Source organism: Balaenoptera musculus, chromosome X, assembly GCF_009873245.2.
Source record: "Balaenoptera musculus isolate JJ_BM4_2016_0621 chromosome X, mBalMus1.pri.v3, whole genome shotgun sequence".
In the NCBI taxonomy this organism is placed as follows: Eukaryota; Metazoa; Chordata; class Mammalia; order Artiodactyla; family Balaenopteridae; genus Balaenoptera; species Balaenoptera musculus.
In genome coordinates, this window is record NC_045806.1 from 16,072,599 (window position 1) to 16,094,463 (window position 21,865).

The 21,865-nt window shown below is 43.4% G+C and overlaps 2 protein-coding genes across 5 annotated transcripts in view; both read right to left on the reverse strand.

Annotated features, from left to right (window-relative positions):
* Positions 1 to 21,865, reverse strand: part of SH3KBP1 (SH3 domain containing kinase binding protein 1) — a 340,352-nt gene that overhangs the window by 61,013 nt on the left and 257,474 nt on the right. For all 4 annotated transcript variants that reach the window (XM_036840453.1, XM_036840455.1, XM_036840454.1 and 1 more), the window contains one exon: positions 9,621 to 9,728. In XM_036840453.1, coding sequence (XP_036696348.1) covers positions 9,621 to 9,728 — 108 coding nt within the window. The remainder of the gene's footprint in view (positions 1 to 9,620; positions 9,729 to 21,865) is intronic.
* On the reverse strand, positions 14,469 to 16,341 carry LOC118888901 (broad substrate specificity ATP-binding cassette transporter ABCG2-like; the record flags this gene model as incomplete). Its single annotated transcript, XM_036840433.1, is given in 3 exon segments — positions 14,469 to 14,587; positions 14,819 to 15,329; positions 15,331 to 16,341. Coding segments are annotated over 3 exon segments (1,641 nt in total), but the record flags the coding sequence as incomplete, so codon positions are not given.

Below are 21,865 nucleotides of genomic sequence, written 5' to 3' on the forward strand. Positions count from 1 at the left end.
AAGGCAAGTTTTGCCTCCTGCTAAAGGATTTCATAATTGATTCTGCCCTTTGTTTGGCAAGTCTGGCCAGCCCCAAGCGAAGGAGCACGTCAGTTGGCTCAACTGTCCTCCCTGGCAGGAATTATGGTTTGCCACTTGGCCTCTCAAGCCAGTTTGCCTTCAGAGCTCTGGGCCCAGACATGTGACTTGTTGAAAAGGGTACCCCTCAGGGGGCTTTGTGAGAGGAACATGGTAAGGTTCTGGAAGCGATTTTCAGCTTGATTTTGAGTCTTGGGAAGCCCTCCTCCAGGCATCTGGCTAAGTTCTCTGGAGGTGTCTCTGTGTGAGGCCGGACAGGGGACACAAACGGACATTTCCTGACCAGGGTACCCCTCATGGCTCTAGAAACACACAGGGGCCTCCACTCTGCCCTTTTCTCTCCTGTCCCTGGCGGATCGGCAGCACATGTAAAGAGTGCATCTGGGGCTGGGCCCCTCTGCACCCTACAGAGTCCCCAGCACAGGAGATCACCGGGGGCTACCACAAAACCTGCTCTTGGCAGGGTCTCTCTCTCTTCCTCTCCTTGGCCTCTGGGCTGGTGGCCTACATGCATGGTATCCCTCTTGGCTGGACCCATCTAGACTGCTGGCCTGTTGGGTGGTCACCCAGGCGTTGGTGTTCGGTTTCTCTCTAAGATGCTCTCTTAATTCACTCCCTTGGCTTACCTCTTCACGCCATCTACCACACCCTGAAAGTGGTGCCTTGACTCCGTGCCCAGACCTCACACCCGGATGGATGGATCTGGGCTCCCCTTTGTCTGGGAAGACAAATCTGACAAGAGACCTGGCTTCTTTCTGCCCCTCCCTCTACTCTTGCTCCTCTTTCATACTATCACAGGAAAGAGCAGCTAGTAAGAGGGGAGGGACAGAAGGAGAGGAAGGTACACCTTGTCACCAAACGACCAGAGGACAAGGGATTCCTGAGTGCCAACCATATACCAAGCATGCTGCTAAGGACTGAATATTTGTCCACTGAATGGACACAAAATTCTTATGTTGAAACCTAATCCCCAATATGGTGGTGTTTGGAGATGGGGCCTTTGGGAAGAGATTAGGTCATAAGGGATTTCACTCATGAATGAGATTACTGCTCTTATAAAAGTAGACCCCAGAGAGTTCCCTCACCTTGAGGACGCAGCAAGAAGACAGCTATCTATGAACCAGGAAGTGAGCCCTCACTAGATGCCAAATCTTGGACTTCCTAGCCTCTAGAAGTGTGAGAAATTTCTGTTGTTTATAAGCCATCTAGTCTATGGTATTCTGTTATACCAGCCTGAACTGACTAAGACACACACTGTTAGACCCTATGAAGGAGAAGCTCGGGACGCAGGTCTGCCTTCAAAGAGATTACAGTTCATATGGCATGATGAGAGAGAATCACTTCAGGCAAGAGTATACTGAATGAGGTGCTCAGTTGGGAGAGTAAAGGCTATAAGTACCAACAGAGAAGGGAGAAGGAGTGCCATCCAGGCCATGTCAGGGAAACTCAGCTGGGGCTCTGTCATGAGGCCATACTTGGGCAATATCAACACCTTGACAATCCCCATCTCTGCAGGTGAAATTACCCAGAAAATTAAATGTACAGACAAATAACGTCAAAGGTGAGTTTTATTCATAATGTTGCTTATTATAAGCACAAATTTGTTCCTTTTTGGAAGACTAAAAACAGGGAAATAATTCATTGGGCATCTTCAAAAATGAGAAAGAAGAGTGGTTCTCAAAAGGCTGAAGGATGTGACTAGGAATAAAGAAAATTTTGGCTGAGGACAGTGCTATAACTGGGTTGTCAGATGATGGGGGCTAAGGTAAGGGGCCTCCTTAGAACTTAGTAAAGAGAATGTGGTCTGAGTTAAACCAGCAAAATTCACCTAGAGTGGATTAGCCATTACGGGAATCAAGCAAGAGACATCCTTTCGTAGGCAAAGAGGGAACTTACCTCAACATAATAAAGGCCATATATGACAAACCCAGAGCCAACATCATTCTCAATGGTGAAAAACTGAAACCATTTCCACTAAGATCAGGAACAAGACCAGGTTGCCCACTCTCACCCCTATTATTCAACATAGTTTTGGAAGTCTTAGCCATAGCAATCAGAGAAGAAAAAGAAATGAAAGGAATCCAAATCGGAAAAGAAGTAAAACTGTCACTGTTTGCAGATGACATGATACTATACATAGAGAATCCTAAAGATGCCACCAGAAAACTACTAGAGCTAATCAATGAATTTGATAATGTAGCAAGATACAAAATTAATGCACAGAAATCTCTTGCATTCCTATACACTAATGATGAAAAACCTGAAAGAGAAATTAAGGAAACACTCCCATTTACCACTGCAACAAAAAGAATAAAATATCTAGGAATAAACCTACCTAAGGAGACAAAAGACCTGTATGCAGAAAACTATAAGACACTGATGAAAGAAATTAAAGGTGATACAAACAGACGGAGAGATATACCATGTTCTTGGATTGGAAGAATCAACATTCTGAAAATGACTTTACTACCCAAAGCAATCTACAGATTCAATGCAATCCCTATCAAACTACCAATAGCATTTTTCACAGAACTACAACAAAAAATTTCACAATTTGTATGGAAACACAAAAGACCCCGAATAGCCAAAGCAATCTTGAGAAAGAATATTGGAGCTGGAGGAATCAGGCTCCCAGACTTCAGACTATACTGCAAAGCTACAGTAATCAAGACAGTATGGTACTGGCACAAAAACAGAAATATAGATCAGTGGAATAGGATAGAAAGCCCAGAGATAAACCCACACGCCTATGGTCGCCTTATCTTTGATAAAGGAGGCAAGAATATACAATGGAGAAAAGACAGCCTCTTCAATAAGTGGTGCTGGGAAAACTGGACAGCTACATGTAAAAGAATGAAATTAGAACACTTCCTAACACCATCCACAAAAATAAACTCAAAATGGATTAAAGACCTAAATGTAAGGCCAGACACCATCAAACTCTTAGAGGAAAACATGGGCAGAACACTCTATGACATACATCACAGCAAGATCCTTTTTGACCCACCTCCTAGAGAAATGGAAATAAAAACAAAAATAAACAAATGGGACCTAATGAAACTTAAAAGCTTTTGCATAGCAAAGGAAACCATAAAAAAGACGAAAAGACAACCCTCAGAATGGGAGAAAATATTTGCAAACGAAGCAACTGACAAAGGATTAATCTCCAAAATTTACAAGCAGCTCATGCAACTCAATATCAAAAAAACAAACAACCCAATCCAAAAATGGGCAGAAGACCTAAATAGACATTTCTCCAAAGAAGATATACAGATTTCCAACAAACACATGAAAGGATGCTCAACATCACTAATCATTAGAGAAATGCAAATCAAAACTACAATGAGGTATCACCTCACACGGGTCAGAATGGCCATTATCAAAAAATCTACAAACAATAAATGCTGGAGAGGGTGTGGAGAAAAGGGAATCCTCTTGCACTGTTAGTGGAAATGTAAATTGATACAGCCACTATGGAGAATACTATGGAGGTTCCTTAAAAAACTAAAAATAGAACTACCATACGACCCAGAAATCCCACTACTGGGCATATACCCTGAGAAAACCATAATTCAAAAAGAGTCATGTACCACAATGCAGCTCTATTTACAATAGCCAGGACGTGGAAGCAACCTAAGTGTCCATCGACAGATGAATGGATAAAGAAGATGTGGCACATATATACAATGGAATATTACTCAGCCATAAAAAGAGACGGAATTGAGTTATTTGTAGTGAGGTGGATGGACCTAGAGACTGTCATACAGAGTGAAGTAAGTCAGGAAGAGAAAAACAAATACCATATGCTAACACTTATATATGGAATCTAAAGAAAAAAAAAACGGTTCTGAAGGACCTAGGGGCAGGACAGGAATAAAGACACAGATGTAGAGAATGGACTTGAGGACACGGGGAGGGGGAGGTAAGCTGGGACGAAGTGAGAGAGTGGCATGGACATATATACACTACCAAATGTAAAATAGCTAGCTAGCGGGAAGCAGCCGCATAGCACAGGGAGATCAGCTCGGTGCTTTGTGCCCACCTAGAGGGGTGGGATAGGGAGGGTGGGAGGGAGACGCAAGAGGGAGGGTATATGGGGACATATGTATACATATAGCTGATTCACTTTGTTATACAGCAGAAACTAACACACCATTGTAAAACAATTATATTCCAATAAAGATGTTAAAAAAAAGCAAACGTATTAAAAAATAAAATAAACTATGATAAATGTCAAAAAAAAAAGATACATCCTTTCCTATAAAAGTTTGGAACGTACAAAACTCCCGCCAAATGATCTTAAGGTTGGCACTCAACTGTAATGGAGAATGTGGGAAATCTACTTGCTTGAACCGCGATATGTCTGGAGATGGACAATGGATGGCAAGGGGCTGATCAGCCATGAAAACAGAGAAAAATGGAGAGTTGCTGAGGTCACAGGTGCGGGGCTCTTGCCAGCATCCTCTGGGCTTAGGTGAACTCAACATACAGTTCCCTTGGCTCACTCTTCCCCCTAGTGCCTGAGGGGGCCTCAAGTTGTACCTGCAAGACCCTTCGTGAAAATAACTAGCTCCTCTTCTTTTCATTCCTTGCTCTCCCGGAAATCACCAAGTAAATGTGGTTTCCTATAGAATCTGGCTTTTAAGGAATCAGGCTGAGAGGGAGCAAATGCCCAGGGTAGGCAGACCTATGTGCTTCAGACGGGCTGAAATTTCAGTTCCTGTTGCGATTAGTAAGCTGTCAGTTTGATCCCCGGGTAAGTCTCTGTGAGTTTGCAAATGTGAGCCCGCATCACAGTTACAGGCATCCTTAGAAGTCTCTGAGGGCAGGGTTCTGTATCCCTGAGGCCGAGAGGCAGACCCTCCACTGTAGAGCATTCACTGGGGAAACGCCTCTGGGAATCTCAGCAATGCCCTGGTTTTCAACATGGCACAAGCTCACAAGAGCCCCTCAAATCAGCGCATGCAAGAACAGTACCATCTTCTGGTGATTTGAACACTTTCTTTTAAAAGAACTGGATCCTGAGACTTTCTTAAAACACTATCTTTCAGAAACACCATCTTTCAGGATACCTGTTCTATTGTTTTTTTTTTTTAAATGACAGGAAGATGTTGTTTCTGCAGTTCAGAGAGTCCAAGTTCCCTGCTTTCCTTCAGTCCTGACAACAGAGCATGCACGTCGCTTCATCAGAACTCTCAGAATATTTAATCTTTCCATTCTAATATTCAATTTTACTGTCGAGGCTCAAAATAAACAGGCAGCCACTGAATCTAGGTTCTCACACAAATAGCTTATATAATTGCTCTAAAATCTGCACCAAGAGATCGACTGGTGCTCTCTGGGAATATCTTGGGGAAAAGCCCCAAAGCCTTTACTACCCCGGTGAGAGAGAATCTGCTGAGCACCCTCTGAAAGAAAGACCTCGAGGAGTTCCAAAAGGCCCTGTAGTAACCACCTGAATCTGCACCGGAGCAGAGAATACACCTGCTTTGTCAGAATGCTTCGGTGATGCCTACTGATTCAAGAGGTCTGCCGTTGAATAATGCTGTTTGCTCCTGTCTACCCTAATCATCACACATCGTCCTCTTTTCTGGATGAATGACTGCCACCCCAGCTACTGGCAAGACAAGATGACATCTGCTGACACCGATGGCAGAATAATGTTTCAGACTCTGTCATTCACATAGTACATTTGTGTTAATGATTCTAATCATCTTTACACAGTCAACTCAGCACACAACAGCCCTGTCTCCAGTCATGCTGTCACGAACTCACCAACATTCCAGGTGCAGTTCTAAAGGCTGGTGTAACAACCAATGCAAAGCTGGTTGGTGGGTTTTATAGGCCGGAGGGGATGAAAAGGATATAATACTTTGAATCTTCTAAAAGCTAAATGTCACATTATACAATCGCTTCTCAGCTGTAGGTATTAGTTTGTCTGACAGGTATAACTACTGTTTCCCTAAAATTGAGTTTTCTGCTTCTTAGGAACAAGGTTAAAAGACCTATCAAAGAGATGGTGGTTGCTTGTCTGGGGTGGGAAAGATGCCCATGGGCCCCAAAGAGCGTGCGTGCCTCAGTGAGCAAGCCAAGACGAGTCCACTCATCAATGATAACTTCACTCTCTCAGCGGGAGTCCTCCGGTAATACCTTATGTAACAGAGCAGAGCTTCTAGAAAAGTATGCCATGGAGTCTCTCTCACTTGAGTGAATTTATTGCCCCCCTAAAATATGGCTGGGGACTAGAAGGCAGGGTGCTACAACGTAGGCAACCACAGGCTTTGCCCATTTGTTAAAAGAATTATCCAGATTTTACCTCAGCCTTCAAAATCATACTACCTCCATCAGGACCAAGAAGGTGGCAAATGTCTGGTAGGAGGGCGTGCTTGCTAAGATGCCTTGGCCAAAGGGAGAGGCATCACCATGAAGGTCTTGGTATCCAAATGCTTTGGATGTGAACACCTTTTACCAGGCTCGCAAAGATTAGGGAGAAGGGTGAAACGGGTAGTCTGGGTGGCCCCCTGCTGCCCAACACTAAGCCCACAAGGACAGCGACCACGTGTGTCCTCTTCACTTCCCATCAACCAGCATGGCAGCCAGCCCAAAGAAGGGACCCAATAGATACAAAGTGAATGAATGAATAAACATAAAACATCACTGTCAGGCAGCAGATCTGCCCCCCTCCCAAATATGCAAAATGACATGAAGGTTATGCCATCCTGTACTTGCTTGTCTCTGCAAATATATATTATAAGGCACTAGATTTCTTTTTAAAGGCTATTCATCAAAGTTCTCAGATGCATTTGGATCCCCAGGGAAGCTCACCAAGACACCAAGATAACTCCGTGCTGATCTGATGAACTAGAGTCAGATTTCTATCATTACCGAACAGTTTTAGCTGGAGCCTTCCAGCTAAAACTTGTGCTAATAGTCATTATTACAAAGACCAGAATAGTTAGCACGTATGGGGCGTTTGCAAAGGACCAGGCACTGTGCTAAGGAATTCATATGCATCATCTCAGTTAATCTTCTCAACAGTTTAACAAGGTAGGTATGATTATTCTTGCAATTTTATAGATGAGGACACAGTCGTTAGTATTTGTGGGAGATTGCTTCCAGTAACCCCCCACAGACAGCAAACTCCACAGATGTTCAAGTCCCTCATATAAAATGGGAAAGTATTTGCATATAACCTATGCACATCCTCCCCTATACTTTAAGTCATCTCTAGATTACTTATAATACCTGATACAAGGTCAATGCTATATAAATGGTCGCAAATACAATGTAAATGCTATGTTAATAGTTGTCATTGCACAGCAAATTCAAGAAATTCAAGTTTTACTTTTAGGAACTTCCTGAAATATATTTTTTAGTATTTTTGACCCAAGGTTGATTGAATCCACAGATGCAGAACCCGCAGATATGGAGGGCCGAGTGTACTGAGGAAACGTTCAATGAGTTGACCTTGAACAGAACAGCTAAGTGACAGGGCCAGGATTCAAGTCCAAGTCTATTCAATGTCGCAGCCTAGAGTCACAACCACCGCACTCTATAAATGTTTGCTAAACCTCATTCCTGTGTCTTACTGTTTTAAACATTTACTATATAGTCATTACTAAGTGCTAGCGTCTGTTTTTCTGGAGGATGAATTCTGTCAGCTGATAACCCACCATGGCAATCATTATCAACAAAAATGGGTCAAATGATTTTGCTTGGTGGAAAATGTCTTTACTGAATGGTGAGCCCTTCTCTGTTCTGTGGATTTATTCTCCTCCGAAAATATGGCTGGAAACTAGAAGGTGGGGATGTCATCACTTAGACAGATACCTGCATCTACACTAGAGCTTCCCAAACTGTAATGTGTAAACAGATCGCCTGAGGATCTTGATAAAATGCAGGTTCTGAGGCACCAGGTCTAGGGCGGGGTCTGAGCATTTCTAACAAGCTCCAGGTGATGCTGATAAAGTGTGGTCCACAGACCAGCAGTAAGTCTCAATGATCTAGAAAACACTGGGAAGCAGAATATAGATTCTCTGAACCTCAAACTTAATTCCTAGAGAGAATAACAGATGTGGAACAGAGCATCCTTCAGCTAAACAATACAAGAAAGAAAGCTATCAAAAAGCCTAAAAGGTGTGGCCCTTGGCTTCAAACCAATCTACAGGCCATAATCTTGGTGGGTACCTACACCATCTGGCTCCTTGAACAATCATATCCATTCATCTAAGCAGTGCATACACCATCAATGCTGTTTAGTATCCTTGGCAACCAATCCACCAGTATTGTAGTTACCTTTCCCGAACCTCAGCTCCATGGGAATGGCGATGGGTCAAGGTTCATGGTCCAGTAATAGAGCCCCCATGGGCATGAATAGAATGCAGGCTGGGAAAGGTGGGCAGAAGTCACATGAAAGCCTGACCAAAGAGCCCTGAGGTGTAGAACTGGTTGGAAAAGACCAAACTGCTGCCCCCTTAGAATGTAAAGTGCTTCCGACTTTTCAACATTTTTTGTTACATTGTCATCAGAGAAACAATATGCCTGGAGTGAGGCAAACAAAGATGGACTGGCTCATTTAAACCACAGCATTGTAAAATGGGTTCCCACAAAGAAAGAAAGCACAGATCAGAGGTGTATATACACACACACACACACACACACACACACGGGCATGCATGTGTATTCATGTCCACATACACACACACACACACACACACAACACACACAGAGTTAGGAAGATTAGTAGGCCTCACCCTGTATCCTTAGCTTAACAATGTGCTTTTCAGCCACTTCCACAATATTGGCCACTTTACCCCCAAGGACATGCGATGCAGGATGCAGGCCATCCACTTACTAATGGAGCACCTAATGGTTCTTGCTGTTTATTTGGGTGCTTAGACGTTCCAGGTACTGCACCAAGTGCTTTACCCACATTATCTTGTTTAGTCACACAACAACCCTTAGAATAAGGCGCATTGATGAGGAAACTGGGGCTTGTTGAAGTTAACGGACTTGTTCACACACATCAGGTATGGGGCAGCCGAGGGCTCAGAACCCGGGTCCATCAAACTAAAATGCTAGGGCTTCCCTGGTGGTGCAGTGGTTGAGAGTCTGCCTGCCAATACAGGGGACACGGGTTCGAGCCCTGGTCTGGCAAGATCCCACATGCCGCGGAGCAACTAAGCCCGTGCGCCACAACTACTGAGCCTGCGCTCTAGAGCCCGCGTGCCACAACTACTGAGCCCACATGCCTAGAGCCCATGCTCCGCAACAAGAGAAGCCACCGCAGTGAGAAGCCTGCGCACTGCAACGAAGAGTGGCCCCCGCTCGCCGCAACTAGAGAAAGCCCGCACGCAGCAACGAAGACCCAACGCAGCCAAAAATAAATAAAATAAAATAAATTGATTAAAAAAAAAACAAAGAAACTAAAATGCCAGGGCTCTTCAACAATAAACTTCCCCACCCCACATCCCCAGCCCCGTCATGGAAGCCACAATTCTGACAGCAGGCAGCGCACTGAGATCCAAGCCACAGAGACTTACATTCCCCTCCTTTTCAAAGTCCGGTGGAAGTAACTTCACGAAGTTGTCAGGGAACACTCCGCGTCTGCCATTGAGCTCTCCTTCCCACCAGCCTACATCGATGCAGTCCTAGGAAACAGGAGAGCAGAGTGAGAAATGGGGTAAGCACCCTACAGGGAGCTCTGACACCCTTTCTAGAGAGATGGAGGAGCTTTCCTTGAGGCTGCTATCAATGGTTACTAAGACTAAATCAGCACAAACCCCAAAGTCAGATGGGAGAACAAAAGCTTAAGTGCGCTAGAGCTGTCCGCTGGGACTCAAAACCCAGTGTTGCTTTTGGATGCCTTAAGATCAATAAGATCTTTTGTTTTTCCCTTAAAGATAGGAGGATATGTATTTTCTTCATTTTAATTTTACTGAAATAAAATTATTTCATTAACTGAAAATGTGGGTTAGAAAACATCACACGCACAAATGTTCTCTCTGATTAGCCTGTCACAAAGCTTGTCGAAATTAAGAAGGGCTTTGCAACAGGCAGCCAAGCGTAAGAAAACTCACACTCTATGCAAGCTCATTAATGTACCCTCTCCTTTCCGTGATGATGGGGCACAGTTGTCATCATGAAGAGCCCTTCCCCCCACCTTACAGAACTTAATGTTTGCTTACTAAATGAATGAATAAATCTCTTCATTCTTCCAGATCAAACCTGCTTCCCTTTGAATAATCCCTATTCTGTTCACTCACTTGTCAAACGTTTATTGAGCACCTACTCTGTGCCAAGTGCTAGGGAGAGAGTGAGAGCTCAGCCTTTGCAAGCTTCCATCCTGAGCCTAATGGCCTCATGGCTCTCCCAGGCATTCAACCTCATGCCACAGAACCACCTCTATTTTTCCCTATCCCCAACTGCTTGGAAGTTTGATTTGCTCTAGTCTGATAATATATCTCGCATTTGTCCTCTGGGTCCAACTCCACTTCTCCCGCCCCAATCCAAGACCCACCTGTCCTGCTGTAAACCTCCTCACTTGGGCATTTCTTCCTTCCCAGTGTATGTACAACATACACACCACTGTCAAGTACAGGTCCTTGAGTAAAAACCCAACTCTCAGACTGTGGTCAACAATTTCCAGCTAAAGCCTGAAATGAGCGAAGGCTTTCCAAAAAATGCTAGTAACACAGAGGACTTTGAAAATAAATGCTCAGGAAAGTGAGGAATTCCTGCTCAGGGCCCACGGAGACACACTCATGGCCCTCCACAATACCAGTGGGGCTGGGGGAGGGGGAGGAGGCCTCAAGCAGCAGATGTGCAGCTGGCCTAGGGCCTGGTGATAAGCCTCTGGAGGCCCTGGCTTATGTGACTCACTATGTGCCTTGCTAGAGCATCCATTCCAGCAAAAAGAGAAACACATCTGAAGTTTTCACCATTATACCCCCAGCCCAATGCACCATATAATAAATATTTCTGGAATCAAATAAGACTCTTTCTAACCCTGAGTTCTGTGATCTCCCACAACCCAAGACTAGGATTACTGCAGGACAAGATAGCCTCCATCTACCCCAGCCTGTGAGGATTCTATGTAAGTTAACACAGGGCCACCTCAGGTGAGAAGTAAATGCTCACCATCATCTTTTACCCCAGTGGTATCTGCTATAAGGATAGACTGACCTGAGTCCTTAATCACACTATAAATTCTAGTCCCAACCAACACCAAAAGACAAAGACACTTGAAGCATCAAGTTCAGATCTACTCAGAACAAATCAAGGTTCAGGAGACTTACAATATGAAAGAATGCTTATCTTTCTTGGAAAATGACAATGAGGAGCCCAGGTAAGTATTCTGGCCCTGCCCATGTCACATCACCCCCTAAACAATCTGGCAGTAGTCCCTAAGAAGGGATTCATGAACAGGGGTGGTGGTGGCAGAATCGTATGGCTTCTGAGGTTCTTCCATCCCTGAGAAACTGTTATGTCATCGACAATATCAGAAAAACTTATGAAGGAGTAGGGGGTGGAATTTCTTTACTCCTAATCCTTAGAAATTAAGTCTTTCAATCCAGAGCCTCTGTTTCTGAGGAAATGCCTGGCATAATTTTTTTTCCTCTTCTTTTTCTGGACAAGTCCCTCTCCTCTTCAAAGCCCAACTTGAAACTCACCTTTAGGAAAGTGACTATAATGGAAGCTTTACCTTTTCTCTGACACTCAGAACTGTGTTAATTTGCATTTCACGATATCCCATTCAACAAAAAACTATTATATGTAAAGTATATTTAAATTCATTCTGTAGGCACCAAACATTAAACATGCAAAAGAACATGATCCCTAATTCCAGGGAGCTTAGAGATTTGTGTGAAACACACACACGCACGCATGTGCACACATAACATACAAGGTCCTTTTTTGATAACAGGTATCAACCATGAGATCTAGTACCAAAGAGGAGAGAATCATCAACAGCTTTTCAAATAATCTTAAATCTTTTCATGTGTGAAGGGTTTGCTTATGTGAGGAGTGGACTTTTCTCCACATTCATTTCAGATCATCTGATACAGAATTATGTCCATAAAAGGCACTCAAATATTGTTTAGTGCTATATTTCTTTTGAAGGCTTTCTTTCAAATTTTCTAAATGGTTCAAGGCTATGCTTCCCATTAGCCTTACGCAATCAATAACCCAAGAACCACTGTAATGAAGCCTCCTGCTTCATATGCGAGAAAAACAACAAAGAAAATTTTAATAAGCAAAAGCATATCCAGAATAACTTCAGAACTTATGCACGCCTACAGGGGAAAACAGTGCATGTGACATTATATTTATTATACCTCCCATCAGTGGTGAATAGCTCGAACGGCTCATCTATGTTCTGCTTTTTAAGGAAAACATTAACAGTGCTAATCATTGTGTAATTCAAGGTAAGAGAGGGGAAGCATGAAGATAGAACACAGTATGCCTAATTGTTCTGACTGGTATAAGAACAAATACAAAGCTCACGGATGAGATAAGTATGTTGAAAAAAGAAAACTGACAGCGTGACTTAGAATACTAAGAAAAGTGAAAGGGAGTCTGCTGCAGGACAGAAAATAGCCACAGGGTCAAGATGCCTGGAGTGGGACAGAGATTTAGAGAACTGAGACTTTTTTTCCCCTAGCAATAGAAGTTAATTTAAGGGAAGCAGGAAGAATTCTGACAGCAAAATGAGAAATGAAAATAAGTCATCTTCAACCAGACAAAAACCAGACAAAACCAGACAAAAGAACTAGGCTTTTGGTGACAGAGATGAAGAGAGAATTATTTGTATGAGGGCTCTGCTTCCAGAAGTGTGAAAGAACAGCAAATTCAATTCATTTAATGAGGACCTAAAACATGCAGGATAGGAGAGGAATTCAGGGGGAAAAAGAAAATCATCATGTCCTTATGGGGCTCCCAAGCTCAGAGCCTAATGGGAGAGGCAGACACAATGAATCAACATGGTACTGAAACACCGGCAGGAGTGCTAGGCTGGATTAAAAACAAGTGGGACCAAGAGAAACCAGGCAGCCTGAGAGGAGAGAAGGAGGGCAAGAATCAAGGTAATGAGAAAGGTCAAGGGTGGGATCACCAAGTGTGAAGGAAGGGAAGAGGGAGAGTGGGAAGCTGGGGTCATAGAAGAGAACATTCAAGAATTGGCACTTAGAGTGAAGGCAATGTTTGGCTCCCAGGAGGTTCCAACCAACCTCTACTGAAGAGTGATGTGAGGGGTGAGGCAAGATGGCAACCATGAGTGATGGGGGGAGAATGGACAGTCAATGGTTTGTGAGGCCAGAACATCATCAGGATGGAGTTAATGTCCCCAAGGAGGATGGCAGGAGGTGGGTGAAGGCAGGACAATGAGGCAGTAGGTGACCACTAAGGAGAGAGGCAGTGTTGGCAAAATACTGGAAGATTCTAGGGTGACCGTATAATTTAAGAGGAAGTATTGGCAAAATACTGGAAGATTTTAGGGTGACCGTATAATTTATTTCCAAACCTGGGACACTATTAATAATTATACCACAGGCATAACCCATGATGGTTATGCCAAGATCTACCCTAGTGGATTTTGAGATTCCAATAAGGATGAGGAAAGGGCAGCGTTTGCAGGTGAGGGGATGACCTTTAAATGAGGCAGGAGTTTGCAGTGGGAAAGAGTAAAAGATCAGCATGTAGATGAAAGTTTCCAGAACAATGATGATTAGAAATAAGATCTATTCACATGTAAGCAGAGGAAAGTAGACCTCGGCCTTTATCAAGAGTCAAAGAGTATGGAAAGAATTATATTTCTGACATAGAATGTTCACTCTTCTATGATTAAGCCCTCAAAATGGTCACAATGGTTTCTCTATGCCTCATCGCCAGGCAGATATTAGCGTAAAATATATTTTTCCTTGTAAAATACAAATGATGTTTTTCCTTTTAAGGAATGAATAAACAGAGCCTTAGGTGTGCTGTACTGCAACCTCTATGTTCTGCACTATCTTGGGTTAGCCAAGATATCTCAGAGAGAGGAGGAGGAGAGCGAACTTGGGCCATCTGATATTTAAGTGGTCCACTAGTGATAAAAACTCTGGGTCTCAGTTCCCTGATACACAGGAGAAGATGTCTGAGGCGTAAAGAGCAACACAACTGCTGCTGGTTTGTCGTCATTACTGTGATTCTAGGGGCTGGTCCCAGAGACCCGGAGGGATAATGAGGCCAGGAAAGTGTCTTAATTAAGCACACACACATCTGTCATGTGACTCAGCACCATCTTCCGGTGAAAGCCCCTGGCAGCAGCTCACACACTTGGAGGGCTCAGGGGAGGGATGTGAAGCCCACAGGGTGTGTCTGAGGAGGGAGGTCCGGCCCAGACCTCAATGTCAGGCCTTAGTCCGCTCCATCCTGCCACAGGGGCCCTGGGGAATGTGGCGGAAGCACTCCACCACTGCACACAGCTCTCTGCTGGGGATCAGCTGAGAGCCGCTCCCTGACATCCAACCTGGCGGCAGGGAGTCACCTGTGAGCTCTGCTGTGTCTGCCTCTCGTCTAGGCACTTTAAATCTTTAGAAAAGACAAACTTGCCACTTGTCTTGTAAATTGCAAAACCCGGCTGCAACCTCACTTGGGGCTCCATTTTGTCAAGAGTGCAAAGCAACATCTTAGACCAGCGTTTCTCAAAGCTGGCTGCACATTTAGAATCACTTGGGGCTTTTTTTTTTTTTTTTTTTACTGAAATCAAGATGCTTCCTTTTTAATGTGGGGTAAACCATGTGAATTAAAGAGAAATTTAGGAAAATTTTTTTAAGGAATAACAATTTCAGGTAGGCAACTGTAAGGAAGATAACAATCATACATGCCAAGGCTACGTGATTCCTCCACAGGCCCCAAGGCGAGAGATCGATGCCCTGGTTTTCCAGAAATTCTTTGCCAGTACATATTGCATAGCTATAGGTACTGTTTGTTGTTACATTGAGTCCTGGGCAGAAGTTCTGTCCGAGAAATTCATTATGCTGCAAAGCCACAAAGCCATATCGAGGAATGCTGAAGTACTGAAGCCACGAGAGCCAAGGCACAAGGGTTCTGAGATTTACCAACAGCCCTGAAAATATCATCATAAACACAAAAGAGATGGTCGTGAGGAGCGTTGCTATGGATACCACGCTCTGACCTACTACTATGGCCAGTGCCATTGAACTGGCTGAATAAGCCACCATCATCACGGTAAACATCATGATGAAGAAGGGCCTCCACCTGTGCTTTCAATCCTAACAGGAAGTATGTCACACTAGTAAATATAATACTTGGTAACATCCTCATGGGGAGTAAATCAGATAACAGTGTTCCAAAGAAGTAAGATGACACTCTGTAGTATCCACTGATATATTCATGTATGAAGAGCTTCTTCTCGACCACCAGGAGCTCCACGGCTGACACACTGCTGAAACACTGGTTGGTGGTCAGGAAGAAGAGCACCCCGGCTCTGTTCTGGATTCCTGTAGGATCATTTTTTAGATAGAAAATGGCACCTATAACCAGTCCCAGGATGCCTGTTACAATTATCTGAGCTACAGAAGCCTGGGGATTACCCAGTAAGTTTTTGAATGAACGCCTGGAAATCCATCTGAGCTGATGACAGAAGGAGGTGGCATAGGTGATCTCCTTGTAGACTGAAATATTCTTCTTCTTCTGACCCCCTGAGAGTTGATCTAACTCAACTTTTGTTTCCTTGAAGAAGGAGGAGTTGGCATAAAACTCAGTTAATTTTCCTATGAGCGGAGTATCTTTCTTGGAAGGCTCTTCAGTCTCCTTGGCTTCACCATCTGTGTCTTCTCTGTTTAACACCACGGCACAGGAGTCTCCATTAATGACGTCCAGGAAGAAGTCTGCAGGGTTATTATAGGGCTCACAGTGGTAACCAGTGGATGGAAAGTAACCCAAGGCCTCCTGAGCAGGCCCGTGGAACATTAATCATCCTGAGGCCAACAAGGTAAGGCTATCAAAGAACTTGAAGATGGAATAACGAGGCTGATGAATGGAGAAAATGATTGCCTGTCCTTGTTTAGACATCCTCTTCAGAAGCAAAAGGACAGCATTTGCTGTGCTTGAATCTAAGCCAGTTGTGGGCTCATCCAGGAACAAGATGGATGGATCAGTAATAAGCTCCATTGCAATACTAGTCCTTTTTCTTTCTCCTCCAGACACACCACAGATAAACTGAGTTCCAACCTTGGAATCTGCAGCTTTATCCCCACACCAATTACATTACAATTCCTTGGGTGGGGGGGTGGTGAGATCGAGAAATCAGTGCTTTTTAAAGGTCCCTAGGTCCTTCCAATGTGCAGGCTGAGAATCAATGATTTAGACCAGTGCTTCTCAAATGTTAATGTGTATACTATCCACTTGGGGATCGTGTGAAAATGACAATTCAGATTCACTAGGTCTGGGGCTGGTCAGAGCTTCAGCATTTCTAACAGGTTCCCAGGTGATGTCAATGCTACTGGACCACACTTGGAGTAGAAAGGTTCTCAAAAATGGTAAGCTCCTTGAAAACAAAGGATCTTTTTTTTATATCTCTGTATCCACCAAATACCTAGCACAGTGCCTGGAAAATATTGATTATGAACACACGTTGGCTGAATGGATGAATCGATGGATGGCCCAATCTCCCCCCACAATACTAATCTACTTCCCGCAATTTCCAAACATCCGAAGTGACGTCAAGTTGAACGAGGAAGAGGCAGGTAAGATTAGCTACACAAGAAAGCTTCATCTATTCAATCAGGCTTACCTGTTGGTCTGTACTGAATATTTGTTCATAATTGTGGTAACAACTTAAAAAGCACCTTTAAAGGTAGGTCACATTTTCTAAGACGTCATAAGTGCCCTGTTTGAGTTTGGACAGGAACGTATAGCTCAGAAATCGCCATAGCAAACCCCAAAATGATGGGTTCACCAGCTGGTCCTCTTGAAAAAGAAAAGCACTCTGCTTGGTCACTTCCCCTGGTGGTCAGCTGTCCCCACACTCCCTAGTACCGATTTCCCAGAAATTATCCAGCATGGCTGTTTTTCACGACCTTCTCTGATGACTGAAATATCATTAGAGGAGAAAGTGAGTGTTGTTTGATTTCGGTATGGCTGTCAAGTGAGCCTCTGAGTGCCCCGAGGGGGGCCTCACACCCTCAACATCCCACAGCAGTACGAGAAGTGTTGTTTAATGTTTACTAATGAACGCCTTCTGCATGGAGCTTCAAGGGGGCTGTTGGGAGGAAGTTCCATGGAAGCCAAAGCCCATGAGCACTCAGTTCTACCTCTGCTTGTTAACACCTCCCCAAGAGATGCAATTATTCTGCATGGCTGGGATTTCTGCTCAGAATTTCCAGCATCCCATAAGGCAGTTACTCGAGCAGGCTCGTCAACATCACAGTTTATGAGGTAACAGGAGAAAAAGAGAACCACGGTCTATCTCAGCGTCAGAAGAAATGCCTGGCAGACCACAGTTAATCAGGGAAGCCGAGGAGACCGTCCCAGGGACAAGCCCACTCAAGAAGATGTCACATTCCAAATATCAACATCTGGGATAGGTGAGGTTTAGGCAGTCATTCACTGTTTTGTGACACTGGGAAGTCATGACCTCAAAGAGATTGTCTACTTGTAAAAAAAATCCTGACTTTTTATTGGGCAACAACTTACAGGCTTTCCTATACCAACTTCTGACTTTTTCATTTTACATATTGTATAACTGGTAACAAAAAAATTGGATGAATAACACACAAAAAGCCGTAATCAAGCTTCCTTTTAGTTATGTCGATATTAATTAAAGCATGTCGTGATGCCTGAACACAGTATTCAGAAATGACCACATGCCTTTTACAAGCTACCCATACCATACCCTCACATTTTCCTGCTTCTTCGTACATCTGGTAATTTGTGACTGTATGTTCTCAACAGCCGTGCACTGCACGCTACATTGTCGAAGGACTGAATTTTGTTGTCTTCCTTGCAAGAGTGTGGAGTTTCGTTACGGTGGGCATGTTACTTGCAGGTCAGCTTGACCTGTCAAGGCTTGGTTTTGCGCTTCATTTAGGGTGGGTCTGGGGCAGCGCTATTCCTATGGCTGACTTTTCTGAGTTGTCACTTGGATGCCAAGTGTGTTCAACAAAGTTTTTCCATTCTGCTTGGCCAGAACTCCAACATCTCCTATCACTGGTGACCTCTGGGATATCCACTCAGCTCACAGCCCACCCACACACCCTCCTCCCCCATACTTATTTTCTGCCGGGTCTCGTGAAGTCTTGCCCTATTGATGCACAGCCTAGTATTTGGCCAAAGACTCAAGGGACCCTTATATATAGACTTTTGGAGCTCTTTCTTTGCACAGCTCGTGCTCCTCTGCAATTCCCTGCCCTGAAAATTCCATCCACCTCGGCAGCCGTGAGTTACAATCTCCGTTGCTTCAATCCAATGAGTCTTCTGCTCTCTGTTTAGGCTCCAGTGCCCTGTGCTGCAATTTAGAAAGTGCCCCCAGGCAAAAAGCCAGGGTTGCCGTGGAACTCACCTTATGCTTCTGTTCTCTCAAGGACCACAGCCCTGTGCTGTGCATCGTCCAATGCCTCAAAACAGCTGGTTCATGTATTTTGTCCAATTTTAAAGTTGTCTATGGCAAGAGGGTAAATCTAATGCTCTTTACTCCATCATGGCCGCAACCGGAAGTTATATTCTCACTTTAAAAGATTGCTTCTTTAATTAGAGTGAATTTATTTTATTCTAGATAGAATAGAACTTTAAGCTCTATCTTTAAAAGTCTGAGCTATTTCAAGGTCTAATTCCCAGAAGAGGTCCTAGAGAAAGAATTTCTGAAATGAAGACACGTACAAGGGTTTTTAATTATCCTGGAGTTTCCTTTGCTAGTCATATACACTCTTCTCTAACAAGGAAGGTGGAATATTCCCTAAGGAAAAGTAGAGTTACTGTTAAACATCTTTATATGGAAAAGGTAAATACAATGCAGTAAGGTAGTGCCACCCAACCTTTTCCAGATAATGGCACACCTATAAAATGATAATATTTTGATGACATGCTGCTGGAGGCCTGACGTTGTTGGACACCATCAACTGGGAGGGGGTGGGGGTCTTCCACCCACCTAAGGCCCTTCCCACCCACCCAGGAGAGCTGAGGGGATCACTATCCTATGCTCCTATAACCCACTCAGAGCACAGGGGTTAGCAAATGCTACAGAAGTAACGTTTGAGTCCAGATGTCACCAAGAAATGAGAAAAAAGTTGAAACCCAATCTCAGTCCCCCGAAAGAGAGCAGAGCTTTCACAGGCATCTTGAGAGGCAGGCAGACAGGAATCAGGGAGGCCTGAGGGGACTTTAATAGGAGACAACCCAAAGCGGAAGCTCCAAAGGCCTCAGGGCTCATAGATTGTTTCCCCCTTAGAAAAAGATGTTTCTATCTGGAGCCTCTTCAGAGAACAGCACACAACAGATGCTGCCATATTGGCCCAACTCCAGGGTCATCATTCACATTGGACATGTCCTGGAGTTGTGGGACATGGCCGTATGGTTTGTCACAATGTATATATAAGAACTGCTTACTGATTTCATTATTTCATTTGCAGCTTATACAGTCCTAAGTCTTAGGAAATGTTTATGCTTTTAGCCTTTTTTTAAATAGTAGAATGAAAGACTTTCTACCCCCTTAAATTCTACTTCAAAAATCAGTAATCATGTGAAAAGGAGATGTTTGCAGGGAGGGCCTTTCCTGGGTACTTGTAATCTGGCTTTAAGAATGACCAGAGACGTTAACATAGGAGGGCAGGTGAACAACTCATACACCAAATGCAAATCATCAAGGTGGCACTTTTGCACTTTTTTGTCCATTTAAATATAATCAAGCATGTGAATTATGTAACAATATGTTTTCATAGAAACTTCTCATTTTCTACTTGTTACGTCATTTACATTGAGAAGACCACTTAATGCTAAATTTTAGAAGCTGTTTCTAATGGCGCCTTCAGCTCATCCAAAGCTTATGGCTAATGGCATAATTTACCTCTCAAGGCTGTCCATCCTACAGCTGAGATTTCATTTTCATTTATGTTTAGGGAAATATATTGATTCTGCATCCAAATACATGCCTTTCTTCCATTAAAAGGATACTAGATATAATACAAAATCATTTTGCTTCATTACAAACACAGTGGCATTGATAAAGCATCTTTCATTATGTTTTAAGAGCTGTTCTTAGCTCCTGCACCACCTCTAAGAGATACAAAGAAGGCTGTTAGGGTGAGGGCGGAGGAATCTTCATTTCCCAAATAAGCATCAGGAAGGAATAAGAAGTGAAGGGCATACTAGAGAATGGACTTGAGGATATGGGGAGGGGGAAGGGTAAGCTGGGACAAAGTGAGAGAGTGGCATGGACATATGTATGCTACCAAATGTAAAATAGATAGCTAGTGGGAAGCAGCCACATAGCACAGGGAGATCAGTTCGGTGCTTTGTGACCACCTAGAGGGGTGGGATAGGGAGGGTGGGAGGGAGGGAGACAGAAGAGGGAAGAGATATGGGGATATATGTATATGTATGACTGATTCACTTTGTTATAAAGCAGAAACTAACACACCATTGTAAATCAGTTATACTCCAATAAAGGTGTTAAAAAAAAAAAAAAAAAAAAAAAAGAAGTGAAGGGCATAGCCATGATCATTATGAAGGTCAAGAACATCCAAGCCAGCTGCAGCAGCTATTGGTGAATTCTTACCTTCCATCTCCCTTTTTTTACGAGACAAATCTACATTTCTTTTAAGTCTTTCTTTTAGGAAAGCTTATTCCTTGGCGTGAAAATTTGTTTGGAGTCTTTTTCTCTATACACAGCAAATTTAGCTTCTAGGCCTGTGCAGTGAGTGAAAAAATATAATTCCCAGGTCAAATCTCAGTTCTCAGGCAGCTCATCTAAGTCCAGGCCTGACTAGTGGAATATGGCTACACTTGTTTGCCACCTTGGGGAGAAAGTGGCACAGGGGTACAGAGGTGGGGTGCAGGGGACGGCTCTGCTATGGGAGATTCATGGTCTTGTCTTACAAAGTATATTCCCAGGAAGACTCAGAACAAAACCAAGGTCCTTGAAATTCATCCAATTACGTATCAAGCAATTATTTACTAAACACTGGGGCTCAGATGACCTTGTAAGAAAAAGAGACCAACCAGCAACATTCTCTCAATAGTATCTTCGCAGAGCAAAAGTTTTTAATTTTGCCAAAGTCCACTGCAGCAGTTCTCTTTCATGGATTGTGCTTTTAGTGTCATGTCTAACAACTCTCTTCTCCTATGTTTTCATAAATAACTTTTTAATGTCTTATGTTTTCTATGCAGATCTGTGGTCCATTTTGAGTCAATTTTTGCATAATGTGTTAGATTAGGTTAGGGCTTTTTTTTTTTTTTTGGTCTAGGTATGTTCAATTGTACCAGCACCATTTCTTGAAAAGATTATCCTTTCTTTCTTAAATTTTCTTTGCACTTCTGTTGAAAATTAATTGCCTATATTTTTATGGGTCTGTTTCTAGACATTCTATTTCAAGGGCTAGCAAACTACATCCCATGGGTCAAATCTGGCCTGCTACCTATTTTTGTACAGCCCTCAAGCTAAGAATAGTTTTTACATTTTCAAATGGTTTTTAAAAATCAAAGGAATAGTATTTCAAAGAATATGAAAATTACAGGAAATTCAAATTTAAGTGTCCGTAAATAAAGCTTTATTGGAGCTCAGCCACAC